The sequence below is a fragment of the Linepithema humile genome, chromosome 1 (assembly GCF_040581485.1).
Source record: "Linepithema humile isolate Giens D197 chromosome 1, Lhum_UNIL_v1.0, whole genome shotgun sequence".
Lineage (NCBI taxonomy): Eukaryota > Metazoa > Arthropoda > Insecta > Hymenoptera > Formicidae > Linepithema > Linepithema humile.
In genome coordinates, this window is record NC_090128.1 from 46,371,760 (window position 1) to 46,389,577 (window position 17,818).

Below are 17,818 nucleotides of genomic sequence, written 5' to 3' on the forward strand. Positions count from 1 at the left end.
GCGATGAAGCAATTTACAGTTTATTCTTTACTCTCTGATGAAAAAAAAAGTGCATTCTATTATTTCGTTTTCTCGCAAGATGGCAGTGACGTCGCCACTCGTCGTGCAAACGCAAAGTGAAATACTGAGCCACCGGCATTTAAAAATGGCACCGAGTATTGTTTGTATTATCAACACGACGCGATTAAAGAACATTATTGCGAGTATACATCTGCTATTATAAGTGTCGTCGCGTCGTCGTTCCACCAAAGAGAATCATGGTTTTCCCTGTTGTCGTTTGTGTTATGTCGTTAGCTGTTATGAGTTTGGGAATTATTATGGACTGGACTTGCCTCCAATGTTGTTGTCTTTACATCGTTCTCACTTGCTCCTGTTTGCTTATCGGCCCGTTAATCATGATACTAATTAACATAGCTCTGTCACCCAAGCACCAGACTGGCTCTGGTACTGTGAGAACCGTTGCAGAGATGGACGCCTTCCGTAACATGTTGATGGTATGTGGCTTTTATCACTGATACATACATTGACACATCAATGCGATACTGTCATCATCTATTCCTGATCTTTCAGAAAGGATATGAGTCTAAATCGGTCACCTCTACAAAGCACATGCGTTATCCTGTCTTCACTCGTCTGGTGGACGGCGCTCTGCAGAATCTCTTGGATCTAGTCTTTCAGGACTTTGTCGGTTTCTGGTTGAATGATCTAGCATTCAGCTCGGAACAGCTGATAGATAATATGAAGCAGGATGTGTGGGGTGCCATAAAGAGCCTCCATGATCGCTTGTCGCGTGTTGATCACACGAAATTAGTTGTTTGCAATATAGTGAATAAGCTCACCTTCCACTTTGAAAAAATCAGGATAGCCCAAGCAGCTTCGTAAGTCGCTCTTTCTGTCAGTGCACGTAAGAAATTAGGAATGAATAAATTTATTGGTTTTTTTGCATTTAGATCCGAAGGGGAAGATCCTGTATTTATTCTATCTGCGCATTTAATGTCACCTGTTGCTGAATCGGAATATTTGAGGAAAATCAGTGAACTTTTTATCTTGTTTTTGTTACCACGCAGTTATTCTCTTTCCCCAATAAAGTTTCTTTTGAGGGAAATTCTCACATGCAGAAGTAAGTGCATGATGAATCAATAGCTTGATCGATATATTAATTTTTTTCTGTATTTTTTATAATCTCTTATATTTATCTTTTTCTTATTTTAGTTCTAAAACCGGCAATAGATTTAATCACGGATCCCGATTACATCAATCAAAAGATCTTGGCGTACATTGATCAGCAACAACTCGCCGAGGCGATGCACAGAAAAACATACGAATACGCAGAATCCTTCGAGGATTTTATCCGCATGATCAAAGGCACGAGGGATTTGGAAGTTCTTAAACATATCAGATATAATATCATGACCGAGATCATGCAAGCTACCACAATACAAAACGTTAAGCGAGCTCAAGGTTTGGATCCCGAGAACAACGCGCTCGGCAACTCAGATGCCATTCGGGCGAGAAAACTAAAGAGATACATCAGCCAACTGACGTACGCTAAGAACACGTGCGAGTGTCACATGCAGACATTAGGATGGGACGGATATCCTCGTCAGGTTGCATAGAATGTCTCTTGCACAAATTGCAGTGTCGCGATTACTATGCTTCATGATGATATTTTTCAGGATACGGAAATCAGCGACGCTGCGGAGATTACGGAAAGCAGGATACTTCCGCTGCAAGCGATTCTGGATAACGTGACCGGTCGACGACACTTGTCCGAGTTTCTAGAGCAGGTCTCTAGTCAGGGATTGCTCGGCTATTGGGCGGCGGTGCAAGAGTTGCGCGCCGCTGAACGATCCAATTGGCATCAATTGGGAGCCGAAATCTTTTATACTTACATCAGATCACCCACCGCCGAGATTAAGGTGGATAAGAACGTGCGGAAGCGAATGGAGGCGTTTTTGTTGGGTGATACGGGGCCTAATGTATTTTACGAGGTTCAAGATGGCGTCGTTAAGACGCTTCAAGAGAAATATTATCCACCATTTCTTGTTAGCAAGCAGTACATGAATATGCAGGAAGCGTTGCTCAATGAGAGAGCAGAGGGTCAGTATTGTACTAAATCTAAGGAATTTGATTTTTATTAAAAACATTTGTACACTTTAGTGCTGATGCGATTAAACAGAATAGAAAATTATTTTTATCATAAGTGATGTATTTTTATATATGAATTTTTTTCTTTGCACATCAGGTTTGGCCGAAGATCGCGGGATCGTCGACGGCGCATTGTCGGATTCTTCGACTTTGCTAGTGGGCGAACGCTCGAATTACGCTCGTAGCAAACTGGATCAACTGCAGGAAAAGTTGAATAATAAAATGCAAGCTCTACAGGCGCTGAAATCCTCCCTCAAGCCCGAGAGCAAGGTACTGAGTATATTGGCGAAGGAGGTCGAATGCCTGCAGGGTGAAAAACGGCAACTGGAGGCGCATTTGAATCATACGGAAATGTGGGCCGAGCATCTGGGTCGCTGGCGAGCCGACGTGCAAGGCGCGGAGGTAATTCAATGCGTGTACGAATTTTCGTTTGCGTAAATTTACACGATCGGATTTTCCGATTTTGTCGAGCAGATGCCTGACAATGGCGATCATCCGCAATTCGTGCTGGTCGTCCACATGGCAGAGGATGAAGACAATGACGAAAGCATATCCAGCGGTTGGGTGGTGTTCAGGAAACTGCAGGACTTTCAGGATCTCCACAGAAAGCTACGTCAGTTGTGTTCCAACGTTAAAAACCTGGACTTACCCTCGCAGCCTCTCAAGTTTTTCGGGAAATCCGATAAAAATACGCTCGACAAGGCTAAGATGCAGATACAAAAGTATTTAAATGTACGTTTCGCAGCTTCTTAGTGCAAGTTCAAACTCTTGCATATCATTGTATAATATTATTCACCGTTCATGAATTTTCGCAGTTTGTTTTGGAGGACGAGAGGCTTAATCAAAGCGAAGCACTGTATGCTTTTCTCAGTCCAAGCTCGGAACACCTAAAAGTCGTAATACCGTCTCCTAAGAAATCTCGCTTTTCTTTGTCCACATTATTCAAAACGTATGCGTCATTAAATTCGCCGCATGGCAATCAATTTATTCGTTAATTTTGTAAACTTGTACGACAGATCTGTTGGTAACGAGCTACGTGACAAAGAAGAGGAAGAGGATTATTCGTTGTTGCTGGATGACAGCGAGACGGGTCGTACGGGTAGCACGGAGACCTATCTAAATGCCAGCAAGGACGCGATTGCCGAGCCGTTGTACACGCTTCTAGGAGAAGTTTTCGACTTGAGGGGAGTGTTTCGTTGGCTCAGACGATCTCTCATTACCTTCGTGCAACTTACTTACGGACGCACCATAAATAGGTAAGAATACATATTTATTCACTTTGTACGCGTTAGATAAGCGAAAAAATAAAACTCTGACAAGACTTTAGATACTTTAAGTACTTTATTTTTTATAAATATTTTATAAATAGGTAACTTTAATATTTTGCCTTATATAAAGCAATAGAGATATCTCTCGAATTGTGTATTGATACATCATCGATTCGCAGACAAATCAGAGATACCGTTGCGTGGGTGTTTTCCGAGCCGATGCTTCATTACTACATACAGCTGTTTACGAAGTCGTGGTGGCCGAACGGGCAGCTCGTGTCCGAGACCGTTCTTCGCACCGACGAGGAGAAGTTGAAGACGCGTGGCGAGGCGCGCAGGCAATTTCTCAATAATGTACCTGAAGTATTGACGAATCTAGTGGGTGCGCAAAGCGCCCAACGCGGCGCGACTAAAGTTTTCGACTCCCTGCAGAACGTGAATCTGAACAAACAACTATTTTATGTGAGTCGATCTCATCCCCATTGCTGCTATATCGTGCGTGCGAGCTTCGCTCCCTTTCTTTACTCTGATTTCTCTTTTACAGGATATATTTGAAGTATTAATGTACGAAGTATTTCCGGAATTGCAGCAGAAGCAAAGTTCCTTGATGAAATAAAGTATGAATGTGATATATAACGAGTACGCAATCCCATTTCGCTCCTTCCAGAGGATCTTGCGATCGCAAGACGCACGCGCGTCTTGTGTGTGGAAAACGTGCGGTAAACTCTACACTTATCAATCAACATTCCTAAATATATTAATTCTTTTATACGCAATCGAAATATCTGCGGAACACATAAGTAGCGTATTACGCATCTCGTAAAAGTAATTCGAAAGACTGCTACATATCGCTTAACGTTTGAACGAAAACGAGCAACAAGTTGAAGCGTTTTATAGTTACCGCAAAATTGATACTTACAAATATGCATGCTTAACGATTACTACCGGCTACCTACTTAAAAAATGTGAGTGTAATGACCTTCGGGGTAGAAATGTTAACTCCATGTGTGTTCGTTTCGTCAATTTTAATCATCATATAAGGATATAAAGTATAAACAATTGAGCTGGCGCACATAACTTGCAGTTTTAACAGCATTACGATATATCTCATGTCTCTATAATACATGTTTAATACTTTCTAGTAGCCTCTCTCGTAATAGGGATATATCTTATACAAGTAATACGAGGTACCTATATCTGTCGCTTAAAAGAAAAGTAAAAGAGAAAAAAGTTACACACGAGAGGAGGGTGAATATCTGTGAGCGAGTCGGCCGGATAAACGTGTCGTTGAAATAATATATTACGCAACTAATGAGATTGTGTTACAAAAGTAAAGCGATTGGAAGTAAAGTAATGGACGTATATAAATCTTGATAAGGGCATTTATCTCTTTTTACAAGTGCAACACCTTTACCACACTAACGTATATGTGTCGATCTTACAGATATCGATTTTACGGTAACTATATCGATAAAGTATAAATCTCGTAAGTTACGTATACGTGCTATTGATATTCGGATTTCGGAAACGTTCAGTACAAAGGCGATATATTGATTAATGGAGTGAACAAGCGACAGAGATACGCATCTTTAGGTATATAAACACATCACCTGTTTATATATCTAAATGTACTTTTCCTTTTCTCGTGACATTAAAATTAGCGATCGCATTATCGCCACTTAATTAACGATATCTCGTTTAACCATCGATTTAACGTACTCGAATCTCGTTACGAGCGCGATTAAACGACCGCGATTTCGGTAGTCCTATCTGCAGAAATATAAACGATCTATCCACTTGTACTGTGCAATATAAATACTGCTAAGTTTTCAATAACGTTGACTAGATAGTTACAAGCAATTTCGAGGAATAGAAAGAGCATTCCGATTTATAGGAACGGACGAAGTAGTATACAGAAAACGTTGATCTATGCCAGAGGATCGATTCGTTCTATCTTGGTGGTAATCTCTTTCCCTCTTCTTTCTCTCTCTTTTTTTTCTTTCTTTCTCTCTCTCTCTCTCTCTCTTTCTCTGCTACATAACTTTATAGCATATACTTTCTCTTTAACAATACTTAAAGACCAATCTAAAAACGTTAAAATGCAGGAAACTGTAAATAGATTTATAAATGGTACTTAGTAGGTAATGAATATGTTTTGTCATCTATACAGAATCACGTCTGTGTCCACTCGAATCACAGTATAACTCAATGGTAATATTCTGCTGACTAGGCAAACCTTGTTCTTTATCACTTTTGCCGAGAGTGCAAGGGGAGACTATAGCATCTAAAGGCTTTTCTTGATACACATTTCTTGATTTTTAGAAAATTTTTGATCATTTCTTTCTTCTCTTAATTTCAGATATCGTCGTTTCAAAACTATTTTTAAATTTACGTATTGGTTATTCTCAGAAACAGTGGATGTTACCTCTTGTTTTCTCATCAAAATTTCTTCATTGCGGACTACTTGGCAAATTGGAAATATCTTTATCAAATAACGACGAAAGTTGATTGTTCGTCAATTTTGGATATCCTCGTCGCATCTCGCTTCGAAACTTGTCAGTCAAAACAGCTTCTGCTCTTTGATTTCTATCTCAAGATGTCGGATATGGTATTTTTTTGTCGCACAATCTGATAAGCTAACTTGGCAATCATCCCACATCAAGCATGATATATATATAATATATCTATGCAGCATAGTCTCCCCTAAAAGAAATCATATTCCCTCCTTCTCTTTTTACTTGACTGTAAACTCGGGCCAGTAATTTATATAATAACGGTGCGTTAAGCCCTCGAACAGTCTGTCGAGCCACATCGGTAATCCATCTAAAAGATTATCCTGATATAAAATGTTGTTTCCACCCTGCAAGAAATGCACACACGTTCAATTGTTGTCGATGAAAATTGCTGAAAATGAGAGAAATTTTCAATCATATCGTATCGTATTGTACCTCGTCTTGAGACAAATCGGATTCGTTGGAACTGTCGAAACCGATGAAAGCGCCTGCTTCCGGGTCTTCCGATTTTTGGGCTAGTTGCTTGGTCATCTTCTCGATACGCTGTGCACAGTATGATATAGATATTACAGATTATATCAGATGTAGCTATTGTTTCAAGCTTAATTTAGTATTACACACCTTAGAACCTTTACCCTTAGTACACTCCGGATGTTTGGCGTGATACATGCAGAAATACTTTCGATGTCCATTCAAAGACAGGACCGTGCCCACGCAGTTCTTGGCGTTTATATTTAGTTCCTTCTGCTCGGGTAATGTGAGAGACAACAGTTTCTTGTACCAATCGAGACCTTTTTCCAGTGACATATGTGCGAACATAAGCGTCTTATTCTTTCTGAAAATGAACATGTACGATGACAATTTTAATTTATTTCAGTTTGTCACATAGTTATTGATATCCAAGGATATATTATTGGGAAATGAAGATACTGGCGACAGGAAATACAATTAAATTTGACAAAGCATACCTATAAGGCCACACAGCTTTATGAAAGGCTGGCAATAACTTTAATCGACTTTGAGCGTCAACCAGCAGAATGATAGTTCGGCATCCCGGCTTTAAAAGCCGAACTAATCCATTGTATTTCTCCGCGCGCAATTCGTGCAATCGTAGTTGCGGCTGCGACGGAAGTGACTTGGCATTGTCCTTGCACTGGACACGTTCAGTCTGGACACTAGCCTCTTCTAGCTTGCTGGATATCCAAAATAGAATGCATAAATTTACATGTACAACAAATTACGCAGTTATTTTCATAAATCAATTTTATGTATATGATTAATATACATGCTTTGAAAAACTAATGATCGTTTATTATATATATTGGCATTCGACGTTCTACTGATATTAGCACTTGCTCCTGAAACGGGTTAATGTTCTGCGATGCTGAAATAAGATTGAAGAAGTATACTACGTTATTCCACAGTTAAATTCTACTCACACTAGGTATGACATGCCATACCCTGCAGCTCCGATTAGCACGAGAGTCGCTAGTACCGATATCAAAGGTAAAATTTGCTCTTTTGTCAGATTATCGGATATGTAATCTACTGCTAATAATGCTCGTCCTATCAGTCTGTCTACAGTACCCTGAGAAGAAAACATAGGATATAAATGATCGACGATGTGCTACCAATTTGCGAGTGAAAAAGAATATATGAGGATTATTATGAGGAGATATATACCTGTGCGTGTTCATCCGCTAGTTCCCCTACGACAGCAGCATATGGTAAAGCTTCAGTGGCGCGCAACAGCTTCTGTATGGTTTTCTCTAAATGCCTACGCGTTTCATTCCATATACGATCGTCCTGAACGGCCTCGACCCATCGGTGAGGAAGCCATTCGTACTTCAGATGATTGGCGTCTCGTCTCCAGATGATGACGATATGTAATAAAGGCTCCATCGGACTGCCTTCACCGGCTGACAGCGCCGATACAAATTCTGGCTGCGTATCTTTGAATACGTACGCGTACCGAACGCGTTCCGTGCTGTGTGAACAATATCGTCAGCGAGTTATATATAGACGCAAAACGAGCTTACTAAACTATATTAAATGAAGGATTATTGAGATGTGAATATTTTGTTTAATTGTAGACGCTACCTATAAGATGACTCTAATGCTGCTTGTCTAAATTTGTGCCTAGCCACATCATGCAGAGGACTATTTTGTTGCGATATTAAAACGGCGCACAGGCGCTTTTGCGGCCTCAACCATTCGGGCGGGCATATGGAGTCCAGCATGGCTTGGTTCGAAAGTCTTGGCAATACGAGGAACTTATTGTTAGCGATAACGTTGTGCATGGTTTCGCTGGAAATATCCTTCATGCTAACAGACGCCATAGGTTTCTCAGAGTTTTCGTTGAATAGCAATAAAGTATCTAATTCTCCTGAGATTTTGTATTTTGATGTTATGTTCTCGCTTTCAGGTATACCAATCTGCAGAGAGTATGAAAAATTACGATTGAGAAGTGAATCGAGGCAATGTGACATTGTAAAATATTTACCTGAACGAAGCCGAAGGCTACCCGATCTCTATAGTAAAAAGACGTAAGCAGATACCGCAAACGGATAAAGTCTCTCTTCTCAAATATCAAAGCGCGAATTCGATTATCCGTCCATCCCGACAGAAAATTTTCTACATTTGTATTAGTAATGGTACTTATCAATTTATACGGTAGCTTATTTCGTACAAATTCTGCAAAGTAAACACTTATTAGTCCACATTCTAAAACTTTATAAAACGGAGACGGTGCAGATAGAGCATATGATGTTTCAGTAATCTTACCAACAACTTTTTGAATGCTAAACAGATTTTCCTTGTAGATACTAGTACGTCCGTCTATCGTAACAACGAGACATGGAAGCGAATGAATGCCAAGTCTTCTCGCCAAGGTAGGTTCTTTCTTGGCGTGCGCCGTGGCCAAGCCGAATCCCAGAGGTTCTAACTCTTCGATCAATCGTCTCCAAGTAGGCTCCACTTGCAGACACGAGAAGCACCAATCGGAGTAAAATAAAATTAAATACGGCATACGGTAAGTTTTGGGTACTATCACATTTTCGAACGCTCTGCAATTTAAAAATTGTTCAATACAATGTTCCACAAATGATGATAAATCGTTATTATGTGCGGGAAATACGTACCGGTATGTGATGCTCATTTTATGAAACAGGGTGATGTCTCTACTCTGATAGTGGAACTTAAAATTGCTGCCAAATAACTCTTCCAATGGATCAAGAACATTGTAATGACTATTGTCCCTTCTTTGTCTAGGTATACTTTCCTCTGTGATCCCATGATTATCATACTTTTTTCTTCTCTCCGGATCCGTTAAAAGCTAAACAATCGACACGACAACAACGGTATTCTTACGGTATTACTGCTTTTTACCTTGAACATTATTTCCGATAAGACTAAACGTACCTCATAGGCTTTTGTTATTTCTACAAATTTATCTTCAGCCATGGGATGATCAGTTTTATCCGGATGCCTGAGAAGAATATACAGAGTTTGGTATTGAAGTCTTTAGAAAAGATGTAGTTTGTACGTAGCATTATATATAGCTCTTAAATAAAAAATAGGAGCATGTCACTTGCCATTCCTTGACGAGGTGCTTGTATGCCTTTCGGATATCCTGTACGGTCGCATGTTTCGACACCCCTAATATCTTGTACGGATCCCCCAAGGAGTCGCTCGCGACGACGGCCGACGGTGTCAACTGCAGAATTACAAGGAAGCTCAGCAGCAGGAACGCGTACCTCATTAATGGAGCGATAATATTATTCCTCGTAGCGTCGCCGTAGGATTCTCGTTTACTCGTCGACGCGTAAGTCATTAAAAAATCAATCAATAACATTATCCGTGACGCAGTGATAATCCCCGCGGGACTCTTCCTATGCACAGTGCGATGTCGATTATTCGCGATTATCGCAAGTATCATTCGTTCGTTTCAAGCTACCGCTGGCGCTCGTCGCACTCGGAATTAGCAGACATATTTCGCGCGGATCATCGTCCATTTGTCGTCGCGTAAGGCGTCGATACGTCGGCGGAGACGTCTCACATCAACATTCCCGGGGCCACCGTCACTACCATGTTGTCAAATTAGACGGGCCAGCCGAGCTAGCGAGCGATGGCGAAATCTCACGGCCGGTTTACAAACTGCATTATTTTACTCGCGTATGACCGTTGAGACCTGCTGAGTTGGATCGCCGAAGGCACAAATGTCTAGAAGAGGAAGAGAAGATGAGAGAAAACTATAATTTGTAGATATTGTGCTTCATAAACATCAAACATCATATTCAGTAGACACAAATGATCCAGAAGTATACACCAATCATCGAGCTACTGCATCGTACTGTGACGCGCATGTGTGCTTCAAGTTACATGTGTTTACAACTTATTACAAATTAGTATGATAAAATAGTTTACGCGTCGACACGTGAAAAAAATACGATATGACTTCAAAAACGATATGCATTGCTCAAGATGGGTCTGCGAATGCCTTAGCCCTTAACAAAGATAATAGCCAAATTGTAATAGCCGGCCGCAACGGTGCGTTTGTTCAGATAGTAATATATTAATATCAACAAATAATTTTAAGGATAAATAGATATAGAAAACATGCAGTGATCTTGATAATCATAATTATTTATTATAATTTTATTATTCAATTATAATACAGCTGTAATTTAATACAGAAAATCACAATTTAATATTCTCTAATTTTATAGCAACAAAGTTATGATAGAAAAAAGAATTCATCTTTTTATGTTATTATATTTTATATGAAAAAAATATATCACAATAATATTATATTGCAGTTTTTAAGATCTTTACATTGCTGGACGATAGATTTGAGGAAGTCTGCAATCTTCGAGTAGGAAAGAATTTGAATCTCAATTTTTCCTGCAATGATGTTGCCTGGAATCATAATGATGGTAATCTAATAAATCATCACATAATATCATAATATAATAATTCTAAATCTTTATCCACATATTTAGTTTAGATAATTTCAAGTATAGCATTATGTTTCTACATTAATGAATTCTAATAATATACTTTATTAGATTGTCTTGTGTTTACTATTACATTAATTTATAGATCACATATTAGCAACTGCAGCAACAAATGGTGCTGTTGTTCTATGGAATTTAAATAGGCCTACTCGATCAAAACAGGAATATGTATTTATGGATCACAAAAGAACTGTAAATAAAGTCAGTTTTCACATGACAGAACCCATGTGGTTGATATCTGGGTCACAAGATGGTACAATGAAATGTTTTGATTTAAGAGTGAAGGAAGCTATTAAAACTTTTTATAGGTAAAGCTAGCTGTATGTGAATTTGTATTATTGCACAATGGTTTATATATCTGTTAAAGAAAATGAAATTCTTTTTTGACATTTTAAGGTTTGTTTTTATAAGTGCATTATGTGTATAATTTAAAGAGAATTTTATCGTAAAATTATATGTTTGTTTCTAGTAATACAGAATCTGTAAGAGATGTTCAATTCTGTCCACAACAGCCACATACTTTTGCTGCAGTGTCTGAAAATGGTCATGTACAGCAGTGGGATATGAGGAAGCCAGATCGATACTTTCAACATTTTACCGCACACAGCGGTCCCATATTTGCTTGCGACTGGCATCCCGAAGCTACTTGGCTTGCTACAGCTTCTAGAGACAAAACTATTAAAGTACATACCTTATTTTATATCGCACTTTTATCAAATATAATTACAATTGCATATTTACACTCCTCGAATTTCAGGTTTGGGATCTATCGGGTAAACCGAGTTGTGATTACACTATACACACTATAGCATCAGTGGGACGCATAAAATGGAGGCCACAGAAAAAATATCACATAGCCAGTTGCGCCTTAGTAGTTGATTGTAGTATAAATGTATGGGACATTCGCAGACCGTATATTCCATTTGCCAGTTTCAATGAGCACAAAGACGTCCCCACGGGTGTTGCATGGAGAGGCAATCCACAGTCGTTTTTATCAACTAGCAGAGTAATATTATTAATCATTATCCAGTTTTTATCACAACTCTAACATATTACATTTCTCATCTTCATGTTTTCACTATTATAGGATTGCACCTTGTATCATCATGTGTTCGACGACGCGGTAAGGCCAGCCAGCAAAGCAAATCCACAAAGCGTTGCGTTAGATTTAAGAGGTGATGTGACATGCGCTTGCAAGGTAAAATATGAACCGACAATTACTGCAAGACTGTCTAATTTAATGAGGTGAATACGAAAAATAATTTCACGATGATAAAATAGATTCACAAAAGTAATGAATGATTGTTACATATATACTCTTTTACAGGAGAACACCTGTAACAAATGACGATGCCTTTTGTATGGCTTCAAGTGTAATGCATAGATTCTCGTTGAATGTACGTCAGCCACTTTGGTTTAAAATAGCTGCAGAAAGTTATTTGCTTTCTGGAAATTTAAATGAAATCTGTGATCACAATGCGCGTGTTGCCATCAGCTTTGGCAAAGAAAGTGTAATAATATATATATGTTTTATTTTTCAATATATTTATATAACAATAAGCGAAATGTATTGAATAACAGTTAATTTTATATTAATTACAGATTGGTACAACATGGCAAGTTTTAAAAATTATGCACGCAGACCCCCTTGATTTATTACTAAAAATTTCACCAACGGCACCCAAAGAAGACATAGCTAATACGTCAAACACAGCACAAGGTGGAACAAAGAATCCTGGTATGGAACAGTCGAACGCGAGCAAACAATCAAGTAAGCAGAAATGTTATATGAACGATATAATAACATTGTGTGCCATAGTCTTTCACGTTCAGCTATATAAATAATTATTTTTCTCAGGTCATGAACACGATGTCAAGTCTCTTCAAGGAGAAAATTTAGCTGGCGCTACCAGCGGCGGCGATGATGAGACTGAAACAGAAACCGAAGCACCGGAGAATCAAAATATAGGACCATCCACTAACTCGACAACTGTACTACCGAGGTATTGTTGCATTTTGATATCGTCATGTATTTAAAAATTCTATCATGTGTCAACATTAAGTAACTTGGATTAATGTAATTGCAGGAGACCGTTACTCAGTGACATACCTTCGACATCGAGAGGTGACTTTATTTTCGGCGAAACTGAATACGAACCCGTGTCTTTGGAACATCCCGGCGAAAACAGGCAAATTGTGATGCGTATGGAGGATGACGAATGGACTAAGGAATTGCAGAAGGAAGCCTTCCCCTTACGACATGAAATAAAGGATCGGTCACCGCCGCCGGAACAATTTCCCAATCATCCACCTGAACTCGGCGAGGATGCAACTTCTGTTATAGTCGAAGATCAGCCTCAGCTCGTAGTACCGCATCTGTCGAAGCCGCTAGCCTTCGATTTTACTCCTATGATTTTAAAAGCGTTGGACTATCATGTCGCGTTGAGAGATCTGCAAACCACAGTATCAATGCTCATTGTTTTGGGAGAAAAGAGGAAAAACTTGAAAATTCCAATAGCTTTACAAGAACATTGGATATTGGAGTATTTGGACATGCTTGGCAAATTTAAGCTCTGGCATGTAGCTACACAGGTCTGTTCATAAATAGAAATAACACAATATTGCTTTTTAGCAGATAATATTTTTCATATTGAAAAACAGTTAAAATTCTGTTATTTCCATGATTACAATATCCGGCATATCTTTCGACAGTAATTTTCACACTTAAATAACAAACTGATAGATTTGAATATGTTCGTAGATAATACAATTGGCATGGATTCCATCTATATCGCAATTAAATCAGCAATCGACTCTGATACACTTGTGTTGTGCGACGTGCACGAAACCTTTGCAACGATCAGCATGGTTGTGCGACCATTGTCATACATCCGAGCACGCTCTCTGTTCCGTTTGTAATCAGGTAAGAAATATCACAGTTTTGAGTTTCTCCCAGCTTGACACAATTATATTGAAAGAGGTAGCAGCTGGTTGAACGTGCTGATTTCATTGTATTTCAAAATGTTTTACAATAGTATAAAAGTGTTTGTCTATTTGATAGATTATAAATTTATTATAATTAATTGCAATAATTCATTAGAATTGATACAATGAAATAATGTTAGGAAGAGAGTACAATTGTTACACGATTATTTTGTTGTGATTTTTACAGGTGGTGCGCGGTATCTATGTGTGGTGTCAAGGTTGTGCACACGGAGGCCATATAAATCATATGAGAGAATGGTTTAATGGCAATCGGCAATGTCCAGCGGGCTGTGGACATCTTTGCGAATACAACTGAGGAATGCTCCATTTTCTCCTTGATCTCCTTTGTTATTAATACGACGATCGAACAATTATAGATAACATTAATACAATCTGATCAAGGAAAGAATTGATATAAGTGCTCCCACGTACAAAAATTAATGTAAATATTACGAAATAATTTAAGAAAGTATGAAATAACAGAGTTATGTCCAAATATTGTTTTGATGTCATATTAAATAAATACTATTTAAGTATTACTGTCGAATATTTAATCCAAATATAATGTCTCTACTTGTAATCTACTATACACTTAATCATTATTTGGATTAAATATTAGATTAATATTAAAAATTCTATAAGTTAATAATATTTGACTGATAATTTACTGTATATCTGCTGGTAAATTTTAAATGTTATTGTTATATAAAAAATAAAAATTTTTGTAATATTTTGTTAATTATATTTTTCCAGGACTTTGTTCTTAAAATATGAATTTTGTTTAAACATAACCAGATTTTAACTGCATACATCGACTACCGATGCTTTATATATTTTGTAATTTAATATATTTATATATATAAAATATAAAATTCGCACATTTTTTTTCGATACAGTACTTAAATATCATACATAAAACCGTCACAATTATCGATATATATCTATACAAAAATATCTTGATTTTGTTAAAAAACAATGTAGTTTGACAGTAATGGATATTTTGAATTACATATAGCATCCTTATACATAACTCCAACATGAAATTAAAGCCACAGTATACATTTAAATTACTTCTTTTGCATTAAATATACAGTCTGTCAAACAAGAGCGTCGTCTGCATATATGAAAGAAAAATTATTATTTTTCAAAAATTGATAGATTAATTTAAAGTGTACTAAAAACACTATTACGCATTTACTTAGTAAGTCGTCCAGTCTCCATTATTATCGAGAATTCGCTGGCATCGTCTTGGCATACTTTTTGTAAGATTTTCTGCATATTGTTGGGGTAATGACCGCCAAATAATTCGGATATGGCGACACAATTGTTTTAACGTGAACACACGCTTTCCTTGAAGCTTTTTCTTAATAATGGCCCACACATTTTCAATTGGATTCGCATCAGGCGACTGCGCAGGCCAATCCAAAGTCTGAATACCATTTTCGGCTTTCCATGCAGTACACAACCTACTGCGATGTTTCAGATCATTATCCTCTTGTAGTATCCACGATTCATTATCTGATCCAAACCATTTCTCAGCAGACTTTAATAATGCTCGCCGATAGATTTCGAGCATCTTTTCAGCATTTAGATTATAAGTAAATAAGTGTAAAGAACCAAAACCGTAGAAACTGAAGCATCCCCAAACGTGAACCTTAATTGGATGTTTAACAGTGCGCTGTAAAGGCGATTTTCCCGGAAAAGACCATGCGTGTTTGGCAGGAACCCATGTGTAAAAAGACGCTTCGTCAGTAAAAATTATATTGGTCCAATCACGATTTAAATTTTGCGTAGCCCATAAACGTCGCTTTTCGACATGCTCTGGTTTGAGGAAAGGTTTCAGTATCGTGCTACGCCAAGAGATGTTCGTCTCATGTAATCGGTTTTTTAGAGTCATTATACTTATGTTTACTTTCTTTTTGGCCAATAACTTTTGTCCTTGTCGCAATGTCAACAGAGGATTTTGCTGAAATAATTCTAAAATGACTTTATCTTCTTTTTTTGACGTCCCTCGCGTTTTTCCTCTCTCGGGCAAATCGTCAACATTTTTTAATTCTTTGTATCGTATTACCCACTTCCGTACAAAGTCTTCTGACTTATGCATATATTTTGCAGCAGCTTTATAAGTCATTTTAGGTCCTTTACTGTGAGTACACAAGAACACTGCCTCAAAACGTTTAACATACGACGCACTCATTTTATAAATCACGTATTCTTATCACAATGGAAAATAATACTGGCGTTTTTATAATAAAGCGTAGTAGTCTTCCCCCTTCCTTAACGAATACCATAATAGTGGAGCCCTCTAGCAAATTTTTTCTTAAAATAATCTAGCCGACGCTCTTGTTTGACAGACTGTACATCTGCATAAACCTACATTTTACTATTGAATAGAGATACGTATTAGCAATTCTCAGTATATAATTTAATTTTGTATTTAGTTGCTTAGAATATTAAAAATTTTAATATTCCTATTTTATATAATATCTATACTTATAATGATACAATAAATAGATTTACTAATTTATAATGAAAAAAGGACTTAATTAAATATAAAAATATTTTTATTATTAAGAACTTTACATGTTTTATCATTGTTATTAACAAAATTTAATATTTTAATAGTATTTAGTTCTTACTTAAAATTAAAGAAATTTTGACAGTAATTTAAAATAATCCTTAGACAAGAAAAAAAATGTTTCCGCCCGGGATCGAACCGGGGACCTTCCGCGTGTTAGGCGGATGTGATAACCACTACACCACGGAAACATGTACTACGAAAGATTTTATTTATTGTCTATCACACATAATTATTTCTAATTTATATAGAAAATACGATTGTTTAAAATAAATTATAATATTATAAACCGTTTATATATCAAATAATAACAGTAACACTGATAAATGTCAAAAATTACGACCAATAATGAGTTAAAATCAAATAAACATAATAAAACTATGCACGAACACTCAGCGTTGGTCTTCTTGCCTATTTATACTATTATGCTTTATAAAAACATATATGCTAATTCATTTATAAAATTTATTAAATTAAAATTATTTAAAAATTGATTAATTTTATTAAAAATTAAAACTTATTTTAATTTATACAAACGCATTAATAAATAGTAGTTATGAGAATATGCCGATATTGCATTCTGCATTTTTTCGACATATTAAATATTAATTTTAATGTTACAATAGCAAAGGATAATGCATACATAACAAAATATATAATTAAATCACGCAATGTATTCCTAATTTATAAATTTTGAATGTAGTTTAATCAAATAATGTTTTGCCACTCTCAAAGTGGATGTTGCAATGGAATTTAGTTTTATAAATGCAGTGAGCGTTGCGAACCAAATACCAGACTTTTATAATCTCTGGCTACACTGATTGGTGTTCCGCATATGTGGCAGAGCTTCCATTCGTCCTATGTATTGTAAGATAATTCCGAGATTGTCTGTATTTTTAAATTAAATGATGAATAAAGTTAATGTTCGGCAACGACTATTTTTGAATGATAGGACGGTTACGTCCTATCTCTGACCTTATTTATTATATTTATGAAATAATTCCGGCAAAAGTTGTTAGATTGTCAGAAACGACAGTTTATGTAAGAAATGAATCGACACTGCTTCTAGATTGAATACTTAACATTTAATTCACAGAAAGATGTTATAAGTAATTTTCCAAAGTACGACTTCACCAAATTCTATAAGTTCTAATTCTCGACGAACTCACGACTGTCTCTCTAATTGATTTTCTCTTATTCGACTTACGCTTTCGACCCGACGTTAGAGAGTGATTTCAGATATCCATTTCTCTAACAGGTCGCCTCGTAAGAACATTCAAGAAAAGCAGAATGGGTACATGATTATTCTTA

The 17,818-nt window shown here is 37.1% G+C and overlaps 3 protein-coding genes, 1 long non-coding RNA gene and 1 other non-coding gene across 6 annotated transcripts; 2 read left to right on the forward strand and 3 right to left on the reverse strand.

Annotated features, from left to right (window-relative positions):
- The first annotated feature begins 114 nt into the window (after positions 1–114).
- LOC105669566 (sorting nexin-25-like) lies at positions 115–4,052 on the forward strand. 2 transcript variants are annotated; one of them, XM_012362602.2, is made up of 11 exons: positions 115–494; positions 571–878; positions 951–1,120; positions 1,213–1,607; positions 1,677–2,100; positions 2,246–2,550; positions 2,623–2,880; positions 2,964–3,097; positions 3,165–3,404; positions 3,596–3,878; positions 3,961–4,052. In XM_012362602.2, exons 1-11 carry the CDS (start codon positions 258–260, stop codon positions 4,030–4,032), a joined length of 2,826 nt encoding a protein of 941 aa, XP_012218025.1. In that variant the 5' UTR covers positions 115–257; the 3' UTR covers positions 4,033–4,052. The 2 variants fall into 2 exon arrangements, with proteins under 2 accessions (XP_012218025.1, XP_012218024.1); XM_012362601.2 differs by having other exon boundaries at positions 3,596–4,052.
- Positions 4,053–4,426: 374 nt separating this feature from the next.
- On the reverse strand, positions 4,427–9,866 carry l(3)80Fg (dnaJ homolog subfamily C member 16 l(3)80Fg). The gene is made up of 12 exons (XM_012362603.2): positions 9,523–9,866; positions 9,350–9,416; positions 9,070–9,263; positions 8,714–8,994; positions 8,433–8,623; positions 8,030–8,364; positions 7,613–7,916; positions 7,369–7,517; positions 6,898–7,122; positions 6,551–6,764; positions 6,365–6,472; positions 4,427–6,276 (listed from the first exon to the last, which is right to left on the reverse strand). Exons 1-12 carry the CDS (start codon positions 9,864–9,866, stop codon positions 6,151–6,153), a joined length of 2,538 nt encoding a protein of 845 aa, XP_012218026.1. The 3' UTR covers positions 4,427–6,150.
- Positions 9,867–10,336: 470 nt separating this feature from the next.
- Wdr24 (WD repeat domain 24) lies at positions 10,337–14,659 on the forward strand. The gene is made up of 12 exons (XM_012362605.2): positions 10,337–10,477; positions 10,747–10,863; positions 11,030–11,252; positions 11,414–11,627; positions 11,702–11,950; positions 12,032–12,189; positions 12,272–12,455; positions 12,547–12,715; positions 12,803–12,947; positions 13,032–13,536; positions 13,706–13,867; positions 14,117–14,659. The coding sequence occupies exons 1-12, from the start codon at positions 10,381–10,383 to the stop codon at positions 14,243–14,245; spliced, it is 2,352 nt and encodes a 783-aa protein (XP_012218028.1). The 5' UTR covers positions 10,337–10,380; the 3' UTR covers positions 14,246–14,659.
- Positions 12,469–17,763, reverse strand: LOC136997084 (uncharacterized). The gene is made up of 2 exons (XR_010887904.1): positions 15,128–17,763; positions 12,469–15,043 (listed from the first exon to the last, which is right to left on the reverse strand). It is a non-coding gene; the product is annotated as an uncharacterized lncRNA (long non-coding RNA).
- TRNAV-AAC (transfer RNA valine (anticodon AAC)) lies at positions 16,626–16,698 on the reverse strand. Its single transcript has one exon. It is a non-coding gene; the product is annotated as a tRNA-Val (tRNA).
- Positions 17,764–17,818: the final 55 nt, after the last annotated feature.